General features: G+C 40.3%; 1 protein-coding gene across 2 annotated transcripts in view; it reads left to right on the top strand.

Moving 5' to 3' along the window:
* The window catches only part of LOC133633927 (high affinity choline transporter 1-like), a 49306-nt gene that overhangs the window by 16973 nt on the left and 13805 nt on the right, over positions 1 to 18528 (top strand). The window contains exons 2-5 of one of the 2 annotated variants that reach the window (XM_062026743.1): positions 615 to 815; positions 910 to 1023; positions 8647 to 8802; positions 17299 to 17447. In XM_062026743.1, coding sequence (XP_061882727.1) covers positions 632 to 815; positions 910 to 1023; positions 8647 to 8802; positions 17299 to 17447 — 603 coding nt within the window. In that variant the 5' untranslated portion in view covers positions 615 to 631. Of the gene's footprint in view, positions 1 to 614; positions 816 to 909; positions 1024 to 8646; positions 8803 to 14988; positions 16682 to 17298; positions 17448 to 18528 lie in introns of those variants that run through there. The other variant, XM_062026744.1, reaches the window with a different exon arrangement.

Here is an 18528-nt window from a genome sequence, read left to right as displayed (position 1 = left end):
GTGAACAAGCACTCATCTTTACGCAATATGTCTGAGTTGTTTCACTTCCCAATTTTGTTTGGGATCAAATTGCGGGCCACCCAACCACTGAAGAGGGGACAACTGTCCACCATCTTCTAAGTACGGCCATGTACATGGTGAGACCCCCTTTTGTCTCTCAGTCTTTTCCCTAGTCCGCTCGTCACCTACACGTTTGGCCTTCTTGGTTTTTTTTCTTTTTTACCCCTTATTTTCAACTTCTCCTCTCTCCATACTACAGTCTGCCATGAAAGTAAAGCCAGGTCATAAAGTTACTGCTGCTACCCCATTTCCCATCCACTGTTGCCTCTTGTCTTTCCACTTTCTAGGAAGACCTATAGAATTTCTCCTCAACCACACATCTCCAACTCAATGTTCAGTTGTTTTTACCCACAGGCTTCTTCCATATCATGAATATTTTAAAGCATGGTCTTAGAATGTGCGCAAACTAAATCCCATAGTTTTTCCCTTCCCTAACAATGTTTTTTTTTTTTCTACCAAGACTGGATATATCCTAAAACATGTTCTGTTATTTAGTTGTTGCCTTCTACTGTGTGGTCCTGTTTTGTGTATTCATACACATTTTCTGTTAACAGAAACACAATAAATAACAATGACAATGAACATACCGGGTCTGGTGGTGATGGCGGCGTTCTACCTCCTAATCCTGGGAACGGGCATCTGGGCATCAATGCGCTCCAGAGAAGAAGAGAAAAAGTGGACAGGAGATGGAATAGAGATCACGCTTCTGGCTGGACGTAACATCAACTTGCTCGTGGGCGTATTTACTCTTACAGGTAAAAAGCGTTCTTTTGACATTAAGCCATCAGAAGAAATCAAGTAATAATTGACTTGTATTAAGAAAAAAACTTGTTTGTCATGTTTTTGCAGCCACATGGGTAGGAGGAGGGTTTATCCTCGGCATTGCTGAAGCAACATACAACCCGACATTAGGAGCAGTGTGGGCTCTCATGCCAGTGCCATATGTCCTAACATTCTTCTTAGGTAAGTTCTACTTCAAAACCTAAAGGTATGAACTGAAATTTAACATTCCGATCAGTGTGAGATGATAAATGAAAGACAGCATAGTTGTAACTCAAGAGGGATGGGTGTAGGTTGACAACAACATGCGGCAGGAAATGCCAGTAAAATTAAATTAGATACTGACAGGAAGGTGTCCAGTTGTACATTATGTAAACTGCACACTACCATATATATATATATATATATATATATATATATATATATATATATATATATATATATATATATATATATATATATATATATATATATATATATATATATATATATATGTATGTAACTAGATCTGGAGGATAGGCGTTTCACGTTCTGTTGGTCAATATCCTTTATTTCACAAGAAGCTGCAATAGGATACCTACAATTCAGTACAATCATGTTTAATGGCAAGAGTCACAACCATAACTCTTACAGGGAACCTATGATGATATGCTTGTCAGGCTTGTCCCTTACAATTTGGTTTTGTTTTAGTTTTTCCTCTGTGTTTGTCCCATACCTGCCAACCTTGAGACCTCCGATTCGGGGTGTGGGGTGGGGCATGGTCTGGGGTGGGGTGGGGGCGTGGCGGGAGGCGTGGTTAAGAGGGGGAGGAGTATATTTACAGCTAGAATTCACCAACTCGAGTATTTCATATATATATATATATATGTTATATAATATATATACATATGAAATACTTGACTTTCAGTGAATTCTAGCTATATATATATATTTTTTTTAAATTATTTTATTATACATATAAATAAAATAAATACTTGAATTTCAGTGTTCCGGAGGCTATCCAGTAGATGGCAGTATTGTCCTGTTTAAGTGTGTGTCAACATTGCTGTTTACGGCAGACGAACTGCTTTACGGTAGACGAAAACGTGACTGCTGTTGTTGTGTGTTGTTACCGCGCTGGGAGGACGTTAATGAAATTGCCTAACAATAAACCCACATAAGAAACCAAGAACTCGCCCTCGATCATTCTACAGTTATAACGTGATTGGGCAGGCACGCTGTTTATATCGTAGGAAAGCGGACGTGAAAACAGACTGCCGCCGCTGTCCCCACTCAGGTCCGCATGGAGCTGGAGGGGGCTTGGCCTCCAGCTCCGGCTGAATTCCGGGAGATTTTCGGGAGAAAATTTCTTCCGGGAGGTTTTCGGGCGAGGCGCTGAATTCCGGGAGTCTCCCGGAAAATCCGGGAGGGTTGGCAAGTATGGTCTTCATTTCCTGTCAGCGCTTTCATTTTGGTTGTTTCCTGCTTTTGTCCCTGAGCGCTGTTTCCCCTCAGCTGCGGCTGATTGGCAACTTGCCACACCAGGTGTCAATCAGCCAGCTGCTATTCAAACCGGCGATCCCATCCAGTCTGTGCTGGAGTATTGTCGATGTGATTGTCATTACTACCTGTCGTTACTACTTGTCCTTGTCGCTGTCGTCGTAGCGATAAGCTGTACCTGATAGCTATTTTAGTTCGCTGTCTCTAGCTTCTTGTTTTCCTGTTAGCCGTATCCAGTTAGCCGTTAGCTGTTTCCAGTTTTTCTGTTTGCTGGCTCCTGTTTTCAGTTTGGCTATTCCTCGTTCCTGGTTTTACATTTATTTTGGACATTAAATTATGTTTTCCTGTACCAAGCCTGCCTTCTCTGCATCTTGGGGTTTGTCACCAACACCATGTGACAGAATACTCCAGCCTAACACGAACCCCGCAGAGATTTCGATGGTGGAGAGGCTTGACGGGATTCTTGTGATGATGGCTAAATTGAAGAGTAGTTCGGCCTCATTTCAAGCCCTCTCCCACCCATCCCTTTCGTCTGTGGGCCTATCTGGGGACGTCTGGGATTCATCGCTTGAGGGGGGGGGGGGGGGGGGGGGGGGGCTGTGCAGCTGGGGAGGCACAGCTACTTCCTACCCCAGTGGGTCTGCAACAGACGCCAGCATGCACATCGGTGGGCCAGCAGACGCCACCATGCACTCCGGTGGGCCAGCAGACGCCACCACCATGCACTCCGGTGGGCCAGCAGACGCCACCACCATGCACTCCGGTGGGCCAGCAGAGGGCGCCACCATCCTCTCCGCTGGGTCCTCCCACGCTGGTGGACGAGCCGCCTCGCCAATTGCGGCGGCGTTCAACTCGCCGTCGCCACCTGACTCTTCCCCGCTGGTTGAGGGACACTTGGCCTGGCGGCCCACCGCCTTGTCCCCCTTCCACCCTCCCGTGACTTTGGACTGTTTTTTTGGGGGGGGGTTTCTAGAACGTCTGGTATCCGTTATCGGAAGGGCTACTGTCAGGCTTGTCCCTGACAGTTTGGTTTGGTTTTAGTTTTTCTCTGTGTTTGTCTTCATTTCCTGTCAAAGCTTTTATTTTGGTTGTTTCCTGCTTGTCTCCCTGAGCGCTGTTTCCCTTCAGCTGCGGCTGATTGGCACCTGGCCACACCTGGTGTCAATCAGCCAGCTGCTATTTAAACCTGCCTTGCCTTGCCATCCAGTCTGTGCTGGAGTATTGTTGATGTGATTGTCATTACTACCTGTCATTACTACTTGTCCTTGTCGCTCGTCGTAGTGGTAAGCTGTTCCTGATAGCTATTTGTAGTTTGCTGTCTCCTAGCTTCTTGTTTTCCTGTTAGCTATATCCAGTTAACCGTTAGCTGTTTCCAGTTTTCTGTTTGCTGGTTCCTGTTTTCAGTTTGGCTATTCCTAGTTCCTGGTTTGTGTTTTACATTAATTTTGGACATTAAATTATGTTTTCCTGTACCAAGCCTGCCTTCTCTGCATCTGGGGTTCTTCACCAACACCTTGTGACAATGCTTTGGTGTATACATTTAAACCCTCTTTTTGAGTTAGACTGCGATTGAAACAGGGGATGCTCCCTTTTCCAAAGTATCAGAATGTATTGTTGGAAAATGCACACTGTTTATCACACTGGCACACTGTATATCTTGAATGTGACCATGTTCTCTATTAGTACAGTATATAGCAGACCTGGGCAAATTAAGGCCGGGGATGCGGGCCCGTTCAGCTTTTCAATCTGGCCCGCCAGACATTCCCAAATAATTTTTTTAGATCTTTAAGATCGAAACTGTAGCTGCCATTATGATGTGCAGTGATGTTTTCAAATTACTGTCAGTCTGGAACTATACAAAGTATTTCAATGGTTGGAATTTGCCGCTTTCCCATGATATACTAGTTACTATGGTAATCTAAGTCACAGCAGCTCAGACGAGGCACCAAGCAGTGTGGGTGGAGAGCGTTTCCACAGAGTGTTAGCAGAGCGGCCAGCCTAAAATGCGGATGTCAGGGACAGACGCGGAAGGAGATTTTTACAACAAAGTTCTAAAGCTTAGTGATATATCAGATATATCAGATCGTAGCTGGGTTTTTTTTTTACCTTTGGCGTTCATATTTCGCTGTGTTTGTTGCATTTTTGGTGAGTTTCACTTGATTGTAAAATATGTCGATCGAGAGGGGGTGTGACGTTCATATGTTGTCAATATTCAGTGTTTTATCGTTCATAGTTAATATTGTAAATCCCAAATGTTTTATTTTTTAAATTTAAATTTTATTTTTTTTAAATAATTTATTAATCAATCAAACAAAACAATACACAACAATACCATAATAATGCAACCCAATTCCAAAACCAAACCCGACCCAGCAACATTCAGAATAGCAATAAACAGAGCAATTGAGAGGACACACAAACAACAGAACAATCTAAAAGTATTGAAACAAAAATGACAACAACAGTATCAATCAATATTAGTAACATTTTCAACATAGCAGTGATTAAAAATCCCTCATTGACATTATCATTACATACATTAATTTAAAAAAAATGAACAAAAGTGTGTCACAGTGGCTTACACTTGCATCGCATCTCATAAACTTGACAACACATTGTGTCCAATATTTTTCCACAAAGATATAATAAGTCATGTTTTTGGTTCATTTAACAGTTAAAACAAATTAAATAATGGATCCCATAATCCAATATATGACTCATTATTATCTAAACTAAATGCAGTTTTTCGACTGATATCATCTCCATAACTTGTGTATACCACTCAGAATGTGTTAAACTATCAACATCTATCCATTTTTTTAATATTACCTTTTTTGTTATCATGCATATTGAAAGAAATGCATTTTTACTCTTTTATGTACATTCTAGGTGTCTCACCTTGTAAAATGTTGTGGAGAAATGATCCCAGAAGTATTTATTTCAGAGAAATGAAACAACAGTTTCAGTGGTGTGGGCTCAGCAGAGGGGGAGAAGGCTTGTCGGCACAACATGTCTGAGAATAACTACAAATGTATATCCGTCAATCTGTGACATCACAAATAGCCCACTGTTAAAAAGAAGACACAAAAACACAGCTTTCAGGCGCATACAAAACTGCGTGCAAGCTCACACCCCAATGAACCTTATGATTTAACGCTTCGGCATTGTTTAACCTGAGTATTGTTTGAAATGAGAGTCCAACATTGTAACATTTATAATTGAGTCAAGAGGAAGATTCTCTACCATACCTTAAAGGCTATCTATAATCTCTACCCGCCATATCTGTCTGACATGCTCAACATCAATATTCCTACCTCCTCCATCGATTTGACCGTCCCATCAACCCGCCTGTGTACCATGGGGTTAAAAGCCTTCAGGCTCTCTGCGCCTCACCTCTGGAACTCCCTCCCTTCAGGAACATTGACTCTATTGTCATTTTTAAAACTCACCTCAAAACCCACTTGCTTAGGCAGGCCTACACCTGTTAATGCAAATTTCTGTTTTTAATTTAACTTTAACTTTGCTTCAATCTTTATTGTTGCTGCTTTCACACAATGTACAGTGACCTTGAGTGCCTTTAAAGGTGCCTTACAAAATAAATGTATGTTTTTAATTATTATTATTATTATCATTATTATTATTAAAATCATCACGGGTCCCCTTTAAGAAATATACACTGGATACATTTCCAAAATTATAGTGTTGTTGACCACCAATGTTGCCAACTGTCCTTTTAAAACAGAATTACCCTGTCTTTAGAAACAAACGTAGGAATGCAGTATTGAGCTAAAAAGGGAAACATTATTGTATTACAGTAACAATAAAAAAAGGTCTGTAAAATTTGAATACATTCTATTGACAACAGCTTGCCAAAGGCTAATCCAATTCATCCCAGCTTGTTTGATAGCTCACCTATAAATTTCACTGTTGTTTCAATTTTTTTAGATGTTTTTTAATCTGTTTGCTCTAGCTGTTACTCTGCCTTGGCAGTTAGTGAGCAGTTGCTAGCTAGCTAAATAAAATGTATCCACTCAACTTCTGGTCCTCAAACTTCCTGTATACATTTTTCCAGAGGTTGGCAAAACTTATTAGAATATCAATATCCCTGTAAACCTATAAAAGTTTCTCTCACGTTAAAAATAGGACCACACGGAATCAGTTCAGGATGGTAATTTGAGGCGACAGGTGCAAAGTGATGACTTGAACCCAAGAGACCTGAAATTAATGAGCTTATACACTCAGTCATGAACATTTGCAACTGGTTGTTGCCACAAAGCCCACCATACTATGAGAGTTAAGAACAGTGTTGGGTTAGTTACTGAAAACCAGTACCTAGTTACAGTTACTACTTACTTTATTTCAAAAGTAACTCAGTTACTAACTCAGTTACTTACACCAAAAAGTAATGCGTTATTGTGAAAAGTAACTATTTAGTTACTTTTTTTTTTCTTCTTTTTTTTTAAGGCTCCCATTAATGCCCTTTTAGCCTTCATTTCAGTACTGTTATTGCACTGAAGATTAATACAATCTGTTGATCAACTTGACATGCATTTGCATCACTGAACTCAGAAAGCAATGTGGTCTACATACAACACACAAAGACAAAGACATGTTTCAATTTATTTCAGGCCAGAACAAATTGACAAAACTATTTTAAATAGCTGCAACATAATGGCACTTTAACTTTAACTTTAAGTAGATAGGATCTTTGATCCAAGACACAATTTACATTTAACTAAAATGTTATTTTCTTTCCGCCTGTCGTTCTCACGATCCACTCTTCCCTCACTCGTGAACAAAACTCTGAGGTACTTCAACTCATCCACTTGGGGAAAGATCTCCTCCCCAACCCGGAGATGGCACTTCAGTAATGCGGACGATGTATCGATCCATTGTGGTGAAGAAGGAGCTGAGCCGTAAGGCAAAGCTCTCAATTTACCGGTCGATCTACGTTCCCATCCTCACCTATGGTCATGAGCTTTGGGTTATGACCGAAAGGACAAGATCGCGGGTACAAGCGGCCGAAATGAGTTTCCTCCGCCGGGTGGCGGGGCTCTCCCTTAGAGATAGGGTGAAAAGCTCTGTCATCCGGGGGGAGCTCAAAGTAAAGCCGCTGCTCCTCCACATCGAGAGGAGCCAGATGAGGTGATTCGGGCATCTGGTCAGGATGCCACCCGAATGCCTCCCTAGGGAGGTGTTTAGGGCACGTCCGACCGGTAGGAGGCCACGGGGAAGACCCAGGACACGTTGGGAAGACTATGTCCCCGGCTGGCCTGGGTACGCCTCGGGGTCCCCCGGGAAGAGCTGGACAAAGTGGCTGGGGAGAGGGAAGTCTGGGCTTCCCTGCTTAGGCTGCTGCCCCCGCGACCCGACCTGGATGGATGGATGGATGGATGGATGGATGGATGGATGGATGGATGGATCGATGGTTATTTTCTTTGTGCTCGACAAAAGAAAAGTATTGAGAATGTCTCCATGTTAAGAAACTCGACTTCTGGCTTCGCCATGATGTCTTGTTAGTTGTTATGAGAGTAGCGTATGTGTTTGTGTGTGTGGCCCTTTAAGATATGACAGCATGTGAGGTGAGTGACGTCAGTGAGTGAGTGGGCGAGAGAGGTGAGAGAGCGGCAACAGTGAGTGCGTGCAGGTGCTCTAACTTGGTGGATGGCTGCGTGCAAGACACCAATAAAATCACAAAGTTGCAACAAACCGCTGGCCTCTTCATTCACCCTCGAGTCCGGAGCTGTAAAGACCCACTGCCGGGTAAAGTGAAGGTTGTTAGCCCCGAAGTACATAGGCCCTGGAGGAACGTCTCCCCTGCGCTCCTCAACTACGGTCTGGGAGCCCCCCCCCCCCCCCCCCCCAACCCCCACCCACACAAAGCACGCCTTTTCTTTTCCTTGTGACACAGAAGGACGACACCGCAGCGCTCCAATAAAACACACTTAGATCTTCTGTTTCTAGACGATACTACATAAAAAATAACGTAAAATAACGCAGTAACGCATCATGTAGTAACGGTAATGTAAAAATACTGCGTTAGATTACTAGTTACCGCCGAAAATAAATTACTTTGTAACGCGTTAGTCCCAACACTGGTTAAGAATAAAGGAAATGTCAAAGTTCCTAATCAAGAAATATAGCATTGAATTATCTGTCCTTGGCCTTTGTCGCTGTGTTTAGCTCATAGTGTTTAATCATCTAGCAGTCAGTTAGCATTCTCCTGACCAACACCTTACCGGTCTTCTGTTTGTGCTTTCCATTGATAGCTGCATAAGCATGCTTACTTTTTTCTGAAGACTAACACCAACACTTTCCCTTTCTCAGGTGGCTTTTTTTTTGCAAAGCCCATGAGAGAGAACAAATATGTGACAATGATGGATCCTTTCCAGCAGAAGTACGGAAACGTACTGGCCACTGCTCTGATCTTTCCGGCACTAGTCGCTGATGTATTGTGGGTGGCACGCACACTTGTGAGCCTGGGTGAGTTTCCTTGCACTATAGAATTGTTTGCTTGGTTCTATCATGCGTGCATGCGTCATGCAGACATAAACATATCAAGGCATGCAATGTATAGAACTCTTAAGTAAAACAGATGGCCATTGAGGATTGGTGCCAGAGACAAGACGCAGAACCAAGAAGGAATAGAAATACTATAAACACCGGCACAAACTACAGCCTTTTATGGTTCAACCTTATAATATAAGGCCATAAAATCCTCAAGTATATTATCCACATATAAAATGTTTAATCTGCCATTGATTCCATGGCAAAAGTAAACTTGCATGTTGGAATTTGTTTATTTCTGCATATGTTGAAGCCATGCATCAGGGCTAAAATAATATAATGTTAACTTGTTAAGTCCAACGGCACTGGGTCCCTCACCAGTCAGACACTCAAACTAAATCAAGCTCTCAGCTCTTCTAATGAGAATGTCGATTGACACTTTAAGTGTTAAATTAAATTAGATTTAAAGATATGAACAAGTAACAACTCATCAAAAGGTTGGGTTCACCTGGAGATGTTTGTAAAATCAACAGTTGTTTTGTGATAAAACTCCTATTTACTAGTTCATCTTGACAAGCACATTTTTGGGGATGATTTTCGCAATCGCTGTCCTTTGCAAGCATGCAGGCTGAGGTGTGTTTTTTCCTGTTATGTCAGGCTCTGATGGTAAAGAATCATTTAACAAGAAAACTGAATGCAGACAGTGATCTGGGTCACCTCCGAAATCAAATAACATTGACATTTGCTGTAGGTTTAATTAACAACTGCCCATATATTTTTGAGATTTAAATAAACTGATTGAGCCCTCTTGTCAGTCAGCCACTGTCTTTTTCTCTGTGGGTAGAGGTGGGACCGCTAGCATGCACACACGAAGAAGTACGGTCTTGTAACTTAAAAATTAGGTAACATAGTAACATAGATGGATATCACTCCCAACAGACAGACAGACAAATCCCGGCGATCACATCAACTCCTGGCGGAGGTAGCATAGAAAACGATTCCTTACTTTTATTCCTGTGGTAGTCTTGCTCTCTGACAGGTGGCGTTGCAAAGGAAGAAAAGACACTTATCGTAGCTTTGCGTATCAAAATGAAGCTTGTAAAAATTATTAAACAGCATTAAACTGCAAAAGTAGTTTAAACACTATGGCTGAATAAAAACACTGCAAGATAATTGGACTAATCAGCGTTCTTCAGCACACAGATGCCCCAGAAAAGTTCCTGCAACTTGAAAGTTCTTATCATTCTTCTTTCTCACTTTGCCAAGTATGTTGTAATAGAAATTCATGGTAGAACTTTATTTACACACATAGGATATTTCATTATCTAGGGTATTTTGGAAAGTTCTTGTTAAAGTTCCTGGGGTGGAAAAAGACCTATTGGGGGATTCTTTAAACAAAATGTGTCTTTTTTATGAGTAATTGTAACTTTTGAGGGGCATTTTTAACACTATTTTTTTTAAGGAATATTTGTAGTATGTTATTACATGAATTGCATTTAAGGGAATTTCTTCATTGTAAATCAATTTGTAAATGTGATTTTTGTATATTGGCTACAACATAATTCCTACTGTATCATTTTGTATGTAATGTGTTTGAAGAATATGTTTCTGTGTGTGGGTGTCAATGGTGGATGTCGGTGTGAATGTGCATCATTTTGTGTGTGTGTTTTAACGCTGTCTTCTTTTCCAGTGGTAGCAGCCTGTTGATTGTGAAAGGTGGTCAAATATTCAAATCAGGTTGTTCACATGATGAGAGTTTAGTTTTTTGTTCTTTGGCTGGTTCAATGATACGTGCCTTACATAACAAATTGTGTGTGTAACATGTTTATATGTAAATTACCGTATTTTCCGGACCATAGGGTGCACTGGATTGTAAGGCGCACCGACGATGAGCGGGTCTATTCAGGTCTATTTTCATACAAAAGGCACACCGGATTATAGAGCGCAATAAAGGGGTCAAATATATATATATATTTTTTCTAAATTGAAAACACTTAATGTAACCATTACATGTTATGTAATCACCATTACATAACATGTAATGGTGGTTCTTTGGTCAAAATGTTGCATACATTATGTTTTACAGATCATTTTAAGCCGCTTTCTGACAGTCGCTTCAGGATGCGCCGTTTTGTGGGCGGTCTTATTTACATGGCTCACCTTCGGCAACGTCTTTTCTCCGTCATCTTTGTTAGCGTGCAAGGACGGGAGTGGAAGAAGTGTCAAAAGATGGAGCTAACTGTTTTAATGACATTCAGACCTTACTTAAATCAATAACGGAGCAGCATCTCCTCATCCGTGGCTCACTAGTGCAATAACAATGCCGGAAATGTGTCCTGTGAAAAAAACGTCCGACCAGAACTCTCTAATAACTAAAGTTCCTTGGGTGAATAATGTAAACTCACTATGCCGGCATGTTTTAGCGCTTTCATGGCAAGTTTACTGACAGATATAAGTAAGAACTTTACAATACTTTATATTAGAAATGGCAACAGCAGAGGAGGAATGTCCAATAACAAAAAGATAGAGAAAAACAAGAAGCTTATCGACTACGGTGTCGGCACAAACTACAAAGGCGGACCCGGGCAAATTTTCAGGACTTACGCAGATCCCAAATACAGATCAGCAGGCACCAGAAGGTAAGAAAAGTTGCTTTTGCATAATATTGCGAAACTAAATGCCAGATAATGTGTCTTACCTTATACACACACCATGATAATACTAGCATGTTCAAGCACAGTACAATCCATAGCTTACCAAAGTCGTACTAAAACATTTTGATAGATTTTTGAGCGCCGGGTGTTGTTTACTTGAGTCATATTGCAGTCTACACGTATCTCTTATGTGTGACTGCCATCATATTGCAGTCTACATGTATCTCTTATGTGTGACTGCCATCATATTGGTCACACTTAGCATTTCACCATGTACCAAATAAAATAGTTTCGAGGTCGGTAAGCACAACCAAAATTAAAATTAAAGGATTTTAAGTGTGCCTTATAGTTCGAAAAATACGGTATGTGTAGGAGCATACATTTGCATTTACATTTGCTGTCAAACGTGCAAACACACCACAAAAAGAATGGCTAGGAGACAGGAATGTTCATGAGACATTTTAGTCCAAGTTGACTCACTGCTCAGTAAAGCCTCCTGTCGTCTGTAGAATAGCTATGCATCCCTACTGTATGTCTAGCATGACACAAACACACTCACAGACACACACCGACCAACATTTGATGCACTAGACTGAGAGTATGCTGAGCTTATAGCCCACACGTGTGCTGTCGATCATGAGCCTCTTCATCTGCTCTATACATTAACTTTAATGGTGTTTGTGTATGGATTCAGCATGTCAATTTAAGACCGACTTTGTGCACTGTCAGGACCCTGTAGTATCAACAGGAATTTCTGCAGGAAAGGAAAGCAGGGCTGGGAACATACAGTATGTTGAAAATGGTGTATGTTTGTGTGTGTCTTTGTGCATGCATGTGTGTGTGTGTTTCTTCACACACTTACCCATGTATGTGGGTAGGCAGAGGATCTAAAAACAACACGAGGGTATTTAGGCAGCTCTATCTGGTCCACTCAAGTCCTTTCCCTGGAGCCAAAGGGGCCCCGGAATCTCATTCCAACTTTTTTTTTCAAACCCTAAATTTAGAACAGTGGTAAAGGGCACAGCTCAGCACACAAGAGATAAGAAATCTGGTTCTAAAACTGGAACGCAAACCCACCAGGAAATATTTACGATGCAGTTAATGTTATGTCATGGCCAACCATACTTTAGGTAAGCAAAGTGACCTGTTACATAATATCTCAGTCTGGCATCAACTTCATAACTATACATTTTATATATATATATATATATATATATATATATATATATATATATATATATATATATATATATATATATATATATATATATATATATATATATATATATATATATATATATATATATATATATATATATATACTATACATACATTGTATACTATATGTATATTATTTCAAATTTTACAACATATTTAATAAGGTGTTAAGTGCTTATTCATTTATTTTTCATTAAAGAGACTTTGAAATAAAGGTCTTACTATAAAACAAGAACTCTTGCAGCTAATAGTGAAAGTGAGAGTTTAATCATGCAACATCTTTTACGATCACCTCGTCATTTTCCAGTCAAAACATACAGTAATTGCTCTTACAATTAATTACACTTTGCAACATTGCCAACTTGGCCGTGAATTTGTATGTCCTTGTGTCACATGGGTTAATCCTGCAAGAAAGAATTTAAAAAAGTTAATTGATTATTGTTCAATTTTGTCAAATTTACTGATGTAAAGCAATGGAGCGTAGATTACACTAAATGCTTTTATTTTGAGGATTCATAATCAGAATTGTCAGAATTTGCCAAACTATCAACCAATTAATCAGACAAATACTTAAAAGGATATAAAATGTTTTATAAAACTGCAGCAATTATTCTTGAACGTTGCTATTTACCGGTAGCAATAACCAAAACACGCATCAACAGACATTAAAAGATTAAAATACGTCTCTCCACCACCAATACTTGATTGCATGCTAACAAACATAAACCTAAATGTATACAAGTGTGGATTAAAGCAAGAAATGTAGAATCAAAGTAACATTTTCTTCATTGTGATTGGTGTGTGATCAATAGTGACTAACAGTCAGTTTATACAAGTGTTTGTTTTTATGTGTACAGTATGTGTTGGAAATACACTTCTTTGTCATGAATAGCGATTTTAATATTAGGAAATGTGTGAATGATTTTCACTTTTTTCCACATCATTCACAACATTGTTGGATGGATGGCTTGCAAAATACAGTAGATTTGGACACTTGTCTAATTGAATGGTAAAAATAAAAAATAGAAAAGAATAATGTGGCGACTCAGAAACGCACTGTAAAATCGCAAATCTCCACCAGGCCATATCTTCTGACAGTAAAGAATCTTTTTAAAAAAATCCTGAATCTATTTTATAATTTGGATCATCCCCAAAATCTAATCAGTTGTGCCTCATCTAATTTCTGACTTTTCCTTTCCAAGTTTAGCAAAAATCCGCTCATAACATGTTTAGCTATGCTGCTAACTAACAGACAGACAGACAGACAAACAAAGCCCAGAAAATCTATGGCTAAATAAAATTGCTGAGTTTGTGTGTGTTAGTTTTGTTCGCCTGTCGCTCCCAAAACGGTTGCTCGAGAGTTCACTCTTTGCAGCTACATATGTTCTACTGTATAGCGGAATGTAGAAATTATTCAGATCACCCTCAAAATAGGCTCACTTGATCCTTATCCATTTCTGACATTTTTAAATAAGGTTAATTCAAATGTTCTAGGGATTTAAAATTTAAAACAACTCAGCATTAGATTTTGATACTTGGCGTAGAGTTTTTTTATTTTAATAATTTCTCGCTGTATATTATTTGGGATAAAATTAATAATATTCCACAGCATTTCCAGTAAGGTCTATTCAGGTGTACTGGACAGGAGGCTGCGCCGGAGAGTCGAACCTCGGATTCAGGAGGAGCAGTGTGGTTTTCGTCCTGGTCCTGGAACTGTGGACCAGCTCTGTACTCTTGGCAGGATCCTCGAGGGTGCAAGGGAGTTTGCCCAACCAGGTTACATGTGCTTTGTGGACCTGGAGAAGTCATTCGACCGTGTCCCTTGGGAGGTCCTGTGGTGAGTGTTCAGAGAGTATGGGGTATCGGTCCGCTACCTGTATGATCAGTGTCAGAGCTTGGTCAATGTCTGTAGCAATTCGGACCCATTCCCGGTTGGGGTTTAACTCCACCAGGGCTGCCCTTTGTCACCTGTTCTGTTCATAACTTTTATGGACAGAATTTCTAGGTTCAGTCAGGGTATTGAGGGAATCCAGTTTGGTGTATGCAGGATTAGGTCTCTACTTTTTGCAGATAATGTAGTCCTGATGGCTTCATCTGACCAAGATCTTCAGCGCTCGCTGGATCGCTTTGCAGCCAAATGTGAAACGATTGGGATGGTAATCAGCACCTCCAAGTCTGAGTCCGAGTTTGTGGTTCTCGCCCAGAAAAGGGTGGAGTGCCACCTCCGGGTTGGGTCAGGTTGGGGAGGAGATCTTGCTCCACATGGAGTTCAAGTACCTCATTGTCACGAATGAGGGAAGAGTAGATCGAGAGATCGACAGTGCGACGCCCGCAGTAATGTGGACCCTTTATCAATCCGTTGTGGTGAAGAAAGAGCTGAGCCAGAAGGCAAAGCTCTGAATTTACCGGTCGATCTACGTTCCCATCCTCACCTATGGTCATGAGCTTTGGGTTATGACCGAAAGGACAAGTACAAGGGTACAAGCGGCCGAAATGAGTTTTCTCCTTTGAGTGGTGGGGTCTCCCTTAGAGATAGGGAGGAGCTCAGAGTAAAGCAGCTGCTCCTCCACATTCAGAGGAGCCAGGTGAGGTGGTTCAGGCATCTGGTCAGGATGCCCCCTGAACACCTCCTTGGGGAGGTGTTTAGGGCGTGTCCAACCGGCAAGAGGCCTACGAGGAAGACCCAGGACACATTGAAGGCACTAGGTCTCCCAGCTGGCCTGGGAATGCCTCTGGATCCCCCAAGAGGAGCTGGACAAAGTGGCTGGGGAAAGGGAAGTCTGGGCTTCTCTGCTTAGGCTGCTGCCCCCACGACGCAACCTCGGATAAGCGGAAGAAGGTGGATGGATAATTTATAATAAAATGTCATTTTAAAAATGGATTCTTGAGTATAATTAATCAATTCACAATTTTGTAATGAACAAGAATTGTGATTGGATGTAAATCCATTGTTTTCTGGCACTAATAAAATGCGCCCATAACTTTTGAGTTATGCTGCTAACTAACTAAAAAACAGACAGAAAAACAAACCCCAGCAAATAGATATACTTCCTCCTGGCGGAGGTAAACAAAAACAAGTCGCGTTAAAATAAAGGCAATAGGTTGGGATTTACTTAAGATATCACCACCCCCACTTGACTAACATAACGGGTGAGCACTAATAAGCAAAGCAAGCTTTTGGTTCCAGAAAAAATAAATAGTATGACACCCCTTTGAAGCCTATCCAATGGAAAACAAAAGCTCTGAAAGCCCTCTCCAAACCAGCTCTGAAACTATGACAGTTTAAAAATAGTATGCGTGATGCTATAAAGTGTTTTACAATGAACATCGGGTGTGTTCAAACTTTTTTCAGCGAGGGTCGCATACAGAAAAATTGAAAGGTCAAGATTATTTATTCTCTTTAAAATGACAATTGGGCTGTTTTAGTTTTGTGAATACAAAACCGTTAAAGCAATCTGAAGTGAGGAACATTATTTACAAAGGTTCAAACCAATGTGACTTGAGGACGACAGGGGCATTTTGGAGATTTGTCATCCAAGGTTTTATTTACCATATGCTTATGTGACTCACCACAAAGTGGAGTGCACAGGGTCTTGTGCTTTAACACCATCATGTTGAGCTCACCGAGCACATTCTGGTATTTTAGTGCCAAGTGTGAACAGACCGTTGATGACTGCAGTCAAAGTTATGTAAAGGTTAGTAGGTTACTGTAGGTGTGTACCGACTAATAAACTAATATGACTAATGCATTCAATGGGAGAGGGGCAAGAAGAGCAAAACTTAGCATTTAACACAAAGGGTACACGTGGGCTTGGGAAAAGTGTGTATGAGGTTAGTTAGGGGGAGGGTACGGTTGGTCATAGGGGTGGTAAGTGGCGATAGATGGTGCAGATCTGACACTTCTCTGTTTAAGGGCATTGTTGTGGTGTGGCTACAGGCTGCGGCTGGGGGGACCCGGCTATGTGGGAGAAGAGACTGTAAAGGTAGTGACGTTTTGCTTGCCTTGTTTGAGTAACAAGATGTCTTTTTTAATTCATGTTTACTTTTACTCATTTGAACTTCTTACACAGTTTTTTTATTACTTAAAACACACTTTATGTTTTTCTCTTTTCTTTTCTTGATTGTTATAAAGGGTGAAAAACATGTTTTGAGTGCACAATCGATAGGCTGCTTTTGTTCAGTTTCATTTTTGTACGGTTCTGTTACACTTTATGTCAGCTTGTTGCGTTAAGTTTTTTCATATATTTTTTAAGATGTTTGAAGCAAACTTTTCTTTGCCCAAGTGTAAGTTTATTGACCTAGATGACAATTGCACCACTATTCACACATCATTGTTTTTAGGTACTACAGCATTAAGGCATAGAACTTAAATAATGTATAGCTCCTTAAAAGTGGATGCATGTATATGTGTGTCTGTGTGTGAGAGAAATTATTTAAAAGCAAATGAGAGATTGAAAACTTAATAATAATCATCTAAACCTGTGATAGTAAAATGTTGCATGTATTGCCAGCAATAAATATATGTGCATTAGACAACTTACTGTTACAACGTTTGTCCCATCAGTCCTCTGGTGCTCACCACTATGCTGTGTTGTTCCAGGTGGAACTATGAGTGTGATCCTAGACCTTTCTTACATCTACTCCATCATCATCTCCTCGGTGGTGGCCATTGTCTACACGCTCCTAGGGGGGCTCTACTCTGTGGCTTACACAGATGTCATCCAGCTCATCCTCATCTTTATCAGCCTGGTAGGTAGCATCTTTCCACACACTTGTCAGAGAACCTTCACAGTTCCTTGTCTCAACATTGTGATGAGTATCTATGCATTATTGAATACCATCAAGGAGAAAACATTAGTTTGTGCAATTGGTCATGAAGTTGTAGCAAGTCAATATTTGAAAATCAACATCAACTGGCATCTGCAAATAAGAAGACTGTGTGGGGACTATCTTGTACATTTACAATTTTAGTTTGATATTGGTTCTAGGGGCCACAGTGGTATTATTGGGATGCATTGCAATAACCATGCTTACAAAGGATGTCAGATTATTACCAAAAGTAGCAATCATTTACCTGTACATGACTTAAAAAATTACACCACCAGAGTCGTGTATAAGGAGAGTTGTTGAGTATTAAACTCTGAGACTGGTTTATTAGGATATTGACCACGTTGGGGTTCCAGTCAGATAACACATGGTCATCAGTTGGACTCGTCAAGCTTTAATGGTGCATATTGGATACACAGCGGTACGTTTGGGTTAGGTTAGTATCTGTAATACACAAGTTAAATACTTATTAATATTTATGTTATCTAATTAAACAACAATCTGTGTCTAATGCCTGTATATGTTTAAAGTATATATGTATTAGAGAAATAATATTAAGAACAGAAACTATACATGCACAAACAAGCTGTCAATATATTGCAGTTTCACAATAGCATGTGTGAACTAGCCACACATGCTATCGGATTGTTAAGGATTGCATTGCTGCTGCTAAGCAGCAATGCAATCCATAACAGTGAGATGTTAGCCGGTAGCTTCTTAACAACCAGGCACCAATAATGTTCGTAAAACACCACTAAACATTACACAAACACAGTAATGTCTATTAATAATCTAAATGAGTCTTATACAATCATAAACATACTCACATCGTCAAAGACTAGAGCACCGATTGAACGAAGCAGAGAGAAAACAAGTTACTACCAGTGTTGGGTTAGTTACTGAAAACCAGTAACTAGTTACAGTTACTAGTTACTTTATTTCAAAAGTAACTCAGTTACTAACTCAGTTACTTACACCAAAAAGTAATGCGTTACTGTGAAAA

Source organism: Entelurus aequoreus, linkage group LG18 (assembly GCF_033978785.1).
Source record: "Entelurus aequoreus isolate RoL-2023_Sb linkage group LG18, RoL_Eaeq_v1.1, whole genome shotgun sequence".
Lineage (NCBI taxonomy): Eukaryota > Metazoa > Chordata > Actinopteri > Syngnathiformes > Syngnathidae > Entelurus > Entelurus aequoreus.
This window is presented reverse-complemented; position numbering and strand designations above follow the sequence as displayed.